The 10927-nt window shown below is 35.7% G+C and overlaps 1 protein-coding gene across 1 annotated transcript; it reads right to left on the reverse strand.

Annotated features, from left to right (window-relative positions):
• Window positions 1–3582: 3582 nt before the first annotated feature.
• On the reverse strand, window positions 3583–9881 carry LOC103931468 (type I inositol polyphosphate 5-phosphatase 10). Its single transcript, XM_048586554.1, is given in 12 exon segments — window positions 3583–3894; window positions 3998–4289; window positions 4371–4498; window positions 4500–4520; window positions 4601–4709; window positions 6727–6920; window positions 7025–7550; window positions 7916–8020; window positions 8137–8227; window positions 8819–8882; window positions 9056–9129; window positions 9748–9881. Coding segments are annotated over 11 exon segments (1569 nt in total). The 5' UTR covers window positions 9089–9129; window positions 9748–9881; the 3' UTR covers window positions 3583–3888.
• Window positions 9882–10927: the final 1046 nt, after the last annotated feature.

Raw genomic sequence — 10927 nt, forward strand, 5'->3', positions numbered from 1 at the left:
AAAACAAGAAAGATATGAAAGATTTCTTAGGAATATATCTTTAGACTTAATAATAGATGATATCTTATTAGAAAGAAATTTCAAAAGCAAAATTAAGAATATTGCCACCAGATATGCAAAATGAGATCCTGAGTAAAGCATCATAGTCTATGAAAAAGTTACAATTACAATTACAATGTGCTTTGTATTAGTCCATCTTTGATCCAAAATCAAGGATGAATATTATTACAAAGATGTATTCATCATGTCTTTGTGATAATACAGAGAGTTGTATTTGTAAACCAGAGGTTAGCATAATTGTAGCCAGGATTAACATAAGAGATTTTAGACCATGGCATTTTAGTTACGAGCATCAGAAAAAACATAATATAGTAGAAGTTACTCCAGCTTGCTATTAGAGTTTGGCTATCTTGGTAAAATATTCATTAACCATATTTTCTAACTATAATCATTTCCTGAAAAGCTTATAAAAGTAGCAGAAGATTATCTAGAACAGTGGAAAGAAATCTGCATAAGTTTTATTAGTAGTCCTCTAGATTGGTATGTACATATACATAAGGAGAAAACTAGGCATATAACCATGATTAACGAAGAGTCCTTTAGACTATCCTTTATCTCTCCACACAGGTGGACTCCTTCATACAAAAATATTCTAGGATTTCAAGGGATCCAAATGCTAGTCTTATATGAGTTTGAAGAATTTAGGTATAATATGACACTAGTAGCTGAAGAAGAAGAAGAAGAATAATGTATAATTACAGTAAGACAAAAATCAGTCTATCAGCCCTACTGGAAGCCTTAAAATTTCAAAGGAGAAACAACATATATGTATTATAAGGTAAAAGAAGATAGAGAAAGAGATGCAGAGCTAGTAGAAGGCGATGAACAGTATTAAAACAATTTGACAGAAGAAGAGCTACATAACATCGACAACATGATAGAAGTATGAACAGCTGACAACAAATTAGCAAAAGAAAGTAGCATAAGTTGAATAACATTATACAAAATTATGTATTTTAATCAGATAGAAATGTTAACATCATTATGGACCCTACTACAATAATGAAATAATGGTATAATAGTAAATAAAGAAAAGAGCTTGATTCATTATAGACTTTTCATACCAAAAATGTTATTTTTATTAAGAATGAATGGTAATAAGCCCTTTTTATTAAGACCCCCTAAAATAAATTGGTTGTGAACGTTGGAGAATGGAGTCTCATATTAAGAATATAATAAAATAAGATACATTATATATATATATATATATATATATATATATATATATATAATATTCCATAAAACCCCACACTTAGCTAGTAATACTCGGTTAAGTTGGGGATAATATCGATGATGTTGGTAGATCATACTTGGCCTAAAATTTTATCATTAAATTAGAGCATGTTAATTTTTCAACACATTCTGGACCTATTTTACTTGGCTTGAATTATGACTAGGCCTTCAAAATTCGTGTGTTGCTTCTAGTGAATGAATATTGCATACAACATACTAACTAATAAATATAAAGTTAAAGAACAAAATCAATGATGTTGGTGGTGGATAACCGGGTCTAAAAGTTTATCAAAAATGGTAAAAGGGATATAAATAGAATCAACTGTATGTTTGGAAAGTTCCCAAGTTATGTGCACAAAACTTTGCCAATTAAAACTCGGGCTTTAAATCCTCAGATCAATTTTTTAACCTAAGTGTGTTAACTATTTATTTGGATCAACTGGACTTGGACTTCTGATTGCTTTGGGCCCAAACTAAAATTGGACAAGATTATGGAGATTTCCAGAATTATGGAAGATTGATTCGAGTATATTGTCTAATCAGTCAGCCACTAAAACCCCAACCACATTATTGATCCGAGGGCGGTGAATTGATCTGGTGAATGGGATCTTTATTTTTTTAATTCAAAGTGCTTCAGATTGAAACTCGATCTTCTCGTTGTCGAGCTTAAAATCGTAATATCGCTTGTACTAAGAAAAATCAACAATATACTGCACCATTTACTGGTATATCTCTGTGTATTTGCAGCAAAAAAAAAAAAAGGGTACATTCATAATGCTAAATTGCTAATTCAAAATACTGTTGCCAAAGCCATCGAGTTACTCAAAGTAGATACTCTATACTTGCTAAAATTTGATAAAATTGGGTCATATCTAAACATATCCATAAGCCTTCTTACTTGGTTTTAACTGTTCTTAATCACTTCTGCTAATCCTAGCAAAAATAATAATACCAATAATAATTAAGAGCTACAAAAAATACATTCTCACAGAGCTAGAAAAGAGTTTCTAAAGTAAACAACAAATTAATTTAATTTCTTCATGTGGAACAACATCTTTATCTTTGAGCAGTTCATGCGACTGTGAAGCTGCAGCTCCTTCCTAGTTCCTAGGCTTCAACCTGGCACACAAAATTTGTCTTGGAATCAATATATCTCCAGATGAAAGCGTAGGAACTAATTGCTTATTAACAACAGGACAGAAGGAGATTAAGGTAATAAATAATGAAGATTACTTGTTCTGAGTAGGATTTGGAATGCTGGGAGGTATTCTTCGGAGGCTATCGACCACCGGCTCGACGGTGACGGGCATTTTCTTGTCTCTGTGTGTATGTAGGAGAGCTTGAGAGGATGGTGGATGAACTCTTGCTAGGGCTGTATTACTACAAACTAAATGCATGAGTAATAACACAGCAATGATCACCTTAGCCAATGATTTGCAGCAGGATTTCATGGTTTTTGTTGACTCAGAGGATGTCTTCTTGCCAATGCTTGCTCCAATAATTGAGTTTATGGTTATTTATAACCTCATGAGATCTATAGAGAGAGAGAGAGAGAGAGAGAGAGTAGTTTTCCTTAACAAGATTTGGTAAATGATTTCCGCATCCTTATTCTTTCTTATTTTTGTCGCTTGATTCTTTTCTGATTTATTTCATTTAAAGGCCACAACTAAACAGGATGTGCAGAAAAAGAAAAATAATGTGCGGAAATCACCTCCCTAACATTTTGATTTGCTACTGTTAAGTTATATTATTAAATGGAGATTGGATACAGGAGGGTCATGTGATGAATCTTTGACTCGTTTGAGCTTCCAAGTTCCAAAGTTAATCTTCAAAGAAATTTTTGCGCACAACTTTTACTTTAAGAGAGCAGTCATGTGATCAGGCACGTGATTAATTTACAGATAATTGGTTGGCAAGCTTTGGATTCTGCCTTTCTGATGAGTAAATTTCATTAATCTGACTAACACTGGCCTTAAATATTAGACACTGAACTTAAAACTAAAAGGGTTCGATTACCAATGCAGTGCCAATTTGAAAACATAGTTTGAAACTGAATGTGCTGCTTAATATTATAATCCTGTACTTCAACTACCATATGCTGCATTCTCACCTTCACCAGCACCGAACTAAAATGTTTTGCGCAGTTAAACGCACTGAGATCCTGCAAGAGGGTTGTAGCATAAGTGGTTAGAGCGTTTTCTTCTCTATCTAAGGTTTTGTGTTCGATTCCACCCACTCTTAATATCGCTTGTATTATACACAATGAGATAATGTATTAGACCAGGTAGCTTGTGAATCAAGCAATTTTGTATTATCTGCTCCATTCTCTTTTGACCCAAATTTAGGCAAAGAGAAATGGGAATGTCTACAAATAAATAATTGTAACTACACTTTGATAAATGATAAGAACAAAGACACCAGAAATTCACACAATAATCTGTCGCCTATGCATCTCTGCCCTTCAACTTGTTAGGAAATCCGAATATCATAAGCCGACCTTCTTCGCTGTGAGAGAACATCCTTCACATTGCACGCCGGAGAAGTCAACCATTTCGGTACAGTACATATATCACTTGTTGGAGAATTATTTACACCTTAGTACTGCAAAAAAACTCTGCATCATCAAACCTACTTCATCTCATTTGATAAATTAAACTGGGTATTTCTTCAAACTTTCAGCAAGTTACGGTTAGCTCTTTAGTACCTGACAATACAAGAGGATAGTCAGGGCAAAGACCTTTAACAGTGGACAGTCAAAGAAACTACCAAATTTAGCTATGACTTGCATGTTGTTCAGGTATCTCGCAGTTGGTAAGAGCTCTTCAATTTCGATTTTCATATTAGAGCTAGGCGATCCCTTCTTCGTTTCATTCTCATTAACTACAGCATCCACACAAAATGTTGCACACACTGGCCGATGGTCAGAGAACCGGGACTCTCCCCTTATGTAAGAAAGTTGTCTAATCCCATTTCCATGCCATAGTATTCTGTCACACCTGCAATTCTAAACTCGTCAAATAAACTTCTTAGTTAAATGTGAATTGGGCTCCGTAAGTACATTCTTCCAATCGACATACCAGGCTGGTGTTCTTCTTTTCTTTTTCGATGTTTTTATCTCTCCGAAATAAGTGTCTGAGTTATAAAAGTATTTGTAAGTAGGTGCAAAGTAGATTTTTCCCTCCTTCCATCCTTTGAATACTCGCCCCTGCTTCTCTCTCAGTTTTGAGCTATATATGCAACCAAAACAAATACAAAATATGAGTAAGACAATTAGAATGTGACCTGATATGATAGTAAGATCAGTTACCTGGTCTTTGTCAAGAAGTGCATCCCAGTCATTGTCCACCAAAAGCTTTCGGGTTTCAGAGTAGCTCAAAGCAATGCGGTAATTCAAGTCTCCTAACCATATGACCATACTAGAACCATTTGCAAAGAGATTAATCAGATAATCAGCGTCAGTAAGTGTGAGAAAATTGTTGTGCCTTGGCCCGTTCGTCAGTGCGGAACCGAGATTCAGATTACAACCTCACCAATTTCACACACAGTTGAACAAAATAAAATACAAGAAATAAAGACACAGAGAAATTTACGAGGTTCGGCAAAAAAAATTGCCTACGTCCCCGAAGAGATATTGCTCTTCACTATGAGAATAACAGTACAAGTATACGTGAGTTAAATCGACATAACCCAATCCCATATTCCTTGTACACCCACTCACAGAATTTTCCAAGAGCCTCACTCTACCCCAAAAGTTCTTTCGCTAAAATACTTTTCACTCTAGCTCTCTTGATTTTCTCTCAACCCATGTTCAACCTTCCATGGGAGAGCCGAATGCTCTCCCCCTTGGATGCTCTCTTTTCCCTCTTCACAAAGGCATAACCAAATGCCTTAATATAAACAAAAGGCTCCGCCTTCTCTCTCTCCTCTTCTCTCTTTCGGCTCATCACACAAAGCCAAATCTTTGCCTTTGTAAAAGCCACAAATCAAGGGCTAGACATCATAATGATGTCCCCCTTTTTCTTTGTACCCTTTCTTTAGCCGAAAGTAGCTAGCACTCCACATGGTTGAGATGAAATTGTTGCCAACTCATAATATCAGAGCATCGTTGGGGGCTTTGGTTCGTTGGAGGTCCAGATTTGTTGTTCACCATGGAATTTTCAGTTGAGCAGTTTAAAGGGAGAGGCGGTTTTGCTCTTGGTAAAGGAGAGTAATGGAAGCCTGAAGAAATGGAAGCCGTGTTTAGGGATGCTTGGATCAACTGGGAAAGTTGATGTTGAGGAAGAAGACAAAGGCCTCTTTCTTCTTACCTCACTTTCAGATTTGTACGAGAACCTTGTGAAACTTTACTGCAAGGAAAGAAACAGTAAGTTTGGAGCAGGTGCAAGCTTCTTTGGTGTGGAATGATACACACAAGAGACCATGGATGATGGTGGGCACAAGACTGCTTAAGCTATTCAAGGTTGAAATCGTGGAAGAAAATTGGAAAGAGGATCTGAGAGAGACAGCAGGTTCGGATCCGGTTCCGGAGGCAAGGGTCCACAGTGCTACGGGTGCAAGGCCGGGTTAGCAAGTTTGTGGTGGAAGACTTTGAGTATGCCCTCTAGGTACTCGAAGCAACACTTCTCCTGGTGATGTTTAGTCTCAAGTGTTGCAGGGGTTTTGCAGCAGGTGGAGCTATGGGATTCACAGGTGATGAGAAGGTCCTGAGGTAGGAGGAAGTGTGGGAATTTTGTCTGGCTCGATGGGTTGTTGCTGGAAATAGGCGCGCTGACGAGTTTCCAGGTTGCAGACAATGAAGAGGAGGAAAACCTGCTGGAGGAGACGAGGATGTGTTGAGATCCTGTCTGAAGCTAAATGGTGATTTTTTAGCTTGCAGCAGGTGCACATGCATTGGCAGTAACTGAATCGGAACAGGACCAACGAGGTGGATTCAGAGTGTGCATGCTGGTACGTAAGGCCAATGGGCTTTGGTGATGGGTGCAAGGATTTTTGCATGGTGTATTCGCCAAGGTGGAGATTGTTGTGATTGGCTCATATTATGAGTTGGCAACAATTTCATCTCAACCATGTGGAGTGCTAGCTACTTTCGGCTAAAGAAAGGGACAAAGAAACAGGGGGACATCATTATGATGTCTAGCCCTTGATTTGTGGCTTTTACAAAGGCAAAGATTTGGCCTTGTGTGATGAGCCGAAAGAGAGAAGAGGAGAGAGAGAAGGCGGAGCCTTTTGTTTATATTAAGACATTTGGTTATGCCTTTGTGAAGAGGGAAAAAAGAGCATCCAAGGGGGAGAGCATTCGGCTCTCCCATGGAAGGTTGAACATGGGTTGAGAGAAAATTGTTGCCAACTCATAATATGAGCCAATCACAACAAAAATAGTGTTGGATTATGAAAAGGATTCAGTACTCAATAACAAGGTTGAAAGATACTTACTCATGTCCTAGAATTTTATCCGGCATCCTACTATGAGCCTTTTTGCAAATCTTTGGAAACTGAGTGCTCTTAAGTATCTCTAATACATCCAAATTTCTCCTAAGCTCGTCGCCCTCCTTCTCACCAGATGCCAAATGACTGCAGACAAAGCAAAAGCTTGTCTGATGGAATAAAAAGCTCACAGATATACAGCCCTGAAACCAGTGAACAGATAATTAATGTACTGCAAAAAAGTCATTTGAAATCTTCAATCATGTATAACCGACATCTGATGCTTGTAAAAGATTTTAAAGAATACCTTGTTTCCAAGGCATCCCATGATCCCACGACTGATGCAAGAGATTCTCAAGTGGCTAACATATTGTATACACTCTTTCCTCGCCCAAATAGTCACGAAAATTCCTACCATTTGCTTACTTGCTATAAGGCTGTACTTCATTTGGTTGGTAGCAGAGGCCATGGAAATTTCTGATATATCAAAGACATTAGATCCATCCTCATCCGGTTCTGAAGAAAGGTCGTCTTCATTTATGTTTGGTTGTTGGCATGTAAAACAAAAATCTTTACTATATTTCCTCTCTAGTTCAAAAGGGCAGTTGCAACTCTTCAACCTCCGTTTGCTCTCTGTCCTAAAAGCCTTACTGACCTTTTTAAGGGAAGGCTTTGACGAAAATCGCGAACCACCTAGGCTGGATTTGCTTGTTGAACACCCCTCAGGTGATTTGTTTAGTGACTGATTGATTAAAGCAAGCCATTTTGCTGCAGGTTCATTTTTATCTAGAACTAGCACATTTCCAGCATTTAACGGAACAATTTCCTGAAAACTGAAGGTAGAAAGCAGAAAAATTAATCACACGAACTATCAATATCTTCTACAGAAGAACTTAAACAATATGGAAATGCATTTTCATTTTAAAGGTTCTATAAAATTGATAGGACAAAACAGAAACTACACGCAGAGCGTGAAGTCACAGGTTTCTTTTCACAGCGTGTGCGCACGTGTGTCTGTTTGACACACCATCATATGCTAAATATTGTGACAGGCACGGAGACTCAAAAAACAAGTCCCCAATTATACTATTTCATTTGAAAAAATTGTCAAAATAATTTATCAATTTGAAACTAAGAAAAATCAGAAGGGAAACACAAAGTAGACGAAAGCAAAAAAAGAAATGAAGAGACCATATACCCCAAGACATATATGTCTGATTCATTGTAAACTTGAAGAAAATCATCCAGATTAAGGCCAATATGAGGAGATTTTCCTCCTACATTCCATGTCGCTACAAAAACCCTGAAACAAACAAAAATAAACGAGAAAACGAAAGTCAAAAGTTAGCGCATATGCATTCTTGTCAAAGGGATAGAAAGATGTTAACAAGAACTAGTTGTAGAAAATATTCCAATTACCGAAAGGACTGAGCGTATTGACCAGCAGGCATTTGAGACCCTGTCTCACTTGTAGATTGAATGTCAACTGCCGGAGTAGACTGCTGTGCTTCTGAAAGAGAAAACAATTACGGAAAGACTTCACGGTAAGATGTCAAATTTATAAGAATTGTAGGTTAAGCAAGACAGAAACTTCCTTTGAAAATTAAACAGGAAGCAGAGACAGAGAGGGTATGAGAGGGACACTTTTTATGCTTGCTACCTTTCTTACACTATTAGATTTCAAACATGAATATATTCTACGTTCAAACTTCCATCACGCTCTCCCTCTCTCTTAACCATCGATATCTTTCTTACCAAAAACGCCATTTTTAGTCCCCGAATATATATATGGTTGGAGTTGGACCAATTAATCGTCCCTATCTTACCGGAAAAAGTTAAAAGAAGAAGAACAAAACCTTTCAAAAAAGAAAAGTAAAATCACAATCTTCAAAAAACAGATGGGATTCTCTATTCTGCTATCTGTCAATCCAACAAGAAAGATAATATCAACTACAATATGAGTCCCCAACTGCAAGGAGTATCCTCTCTCTCTCTCTCTCTCTCTCTCTCTCTCTCTCTCTCTCTCTCTCGATTTTCTCCAATAGAAAACCATGGTAATAAGTGATTGCATTGAAACCAGAAAGAAATTCATTAGTCTCACCCGAGAAATCCGATGAGCCGCTTCCTTCTCTCTCCTTTGTGGTGAAAATTTTATGAATGAAAGACTGAAACAGAAGGGTTAAACAAAAAATCCAATTAATTAACAAAATCTGATTAAAAACACCATTTTGTTTGCAAAAAGATCCAAAAATATTTATCTACAAAATAGAAAAGAAGAAGAATTGGAAACAAAAATAAGAAAAGAAGAAGAATTGGAAACAAAAATAAGGAAAGAAACCTTCTTTTTCACGTCTTGTTTGCTGACAGTCATTTCTGAAACTGCAAGTTTTTCATCAACTGTGATTCACAGACCTTCACAAACATACGTACAGATAACAGATTAATACTGCAATTAGATCAACACACCCTCCAACAACCAATAATTAGATTGCTCCCACTTCTTTTTAAATGCAAAAAAAAAAAAAAAAAAAAGGAAGAAGGAAATTTCATGAATTGGAGAAAGATAATTATAGATTGAAAACAAAGAGGAAAACGTGGGAATATTGATAAAATAATAAGACTAAACAAACAAAAATAAATTGCCGGAGAAGAAGAATCTATTACCCAAACATCCAAAAAATAGCATCAAACACAAACACCAAAATGCAATTCAGTTTCGGATGACAGAAAAAAAAAAAAATACATAAATTACCAAACTTTGGAGAAGGAGGAGGGAAGAGATCTGTGTAAACCTATATAATATATATATATATATATATATATATATATATTATAAAGAAAGAGTGGCAATGGCGACAAGAACAACCAAACCATGAAACAAGTTGACAGGCAACATGGGTTTTCTCGAGAAAGTAAACTGGACAAAGCAATTCCCTATTCCTTTCCTTGATAAAATATCTGGAGTTGTTTGTTTAATTTATGTTTTCCAGAAAAAAGGACATGGAGAATTGAAGGTGATAAGGAAGAGACCTGTATATTCCATATGTTGTTGTTTGTGTGAGATTTTGCAGTGGATGGCTTCAAACTTCCACCACTTGTTCTTCTACAGTCGGTTTTTCAAGAAAAGTCCCCTCCCCATGTTGTTGGTGGACAATACAAGGACAAATGCAATATATAACTTCACGACCCAAACTCGTTTGGGTTTTAATACATTCTTTTAGAAAAATATATTTTATATTTACGAAGTTACAAAAAATAAATTTTGCTAATTTTAATTAACTATGATATTTTATCTTGGGGGTTTATTTAAGGGATAATTTGATATAGATCCAATTTTGTGAGCCATTAGTACAATTAGTCCACTGCATTGAAATAGGTCCAATAATCGATATTCCACGTAAGCTTATTTATAATTTGTACCATATTTATCCCTTAGACTTATAAATTGTAGTAAATATTCAAAATTTCTTAATTATATGATTATTTGTGGTTTAACTTATCCCTTAATTATAGGATTAGTTATAGCAATAAAATCTCAACCCCCGGTCCGTTTCATCCCTCCTTTTTTTTTTCCTTCATCTAAACAATTCTCTTTGTTAGATCATGGAATCAATCATCCTCTTTCTTCTCTCATCTTTCATGGGTGATAGTTTGTGTTCCTCCCTCCAAATTCCTTCATGACAATTTCAATTTTTACATAGCTTTCACAATTTTTTTTTTACATATTCGTTCGGCAATACAGTATCAATTGCAAGTAATAATACAGTATCATGCATTATATTTGCTCTATTATATTTTTGTGCGTATCATAAAGGTAAACTGAAACTTAGTATTTGTTCCTTTTTTTTTTTGTTTAGTATTTGTTCCTTTAATGGAGGTATATTATATCATATTTCTATTCTAATGTTTTGCCATGGAGGTTCAGCATTTTTCTTCCTATACAATAGGTAGTTTATTTTTATTTTGTTGGTAGATTATATCTATTTTGTAGGCATAAAGCATTTTTCTTCCTATACAATAGGTAGTTTATTTTTGTTTTGTAGGTAGATTACATCTGTTTTGTTGGTATAAAGTATTTTTCTTCCTATACAATAGGTAGTTACTAAATTATATTGGTTTTGTAGGTAAACATCATTAGGTCGTTACTAGATAATATTTTAGTTAGTATTTAAATATTCAAAATTAAAAACTGAATAAATGATACAAAAAT

This window comes from the organism of the source record quoted next, unplaced genomic scaffold (assembly GCF_019419815.1).
Source record: "Pyrus x bretschneideri cultivar Hongxiangsu unplaced genomic scaffold, Pyrus_bretschneideri_v1 Contig24, whole genome shotgun sequence".
In the NCBI taxonomy this organism is placed as follows: domain Eukaryota; kingdom Viridiplantae; phylum Streptophyta; class Magnoliopsida; order Rosales; family Rosaceae; genus Pyrus; species Pyrus x bretschneideri.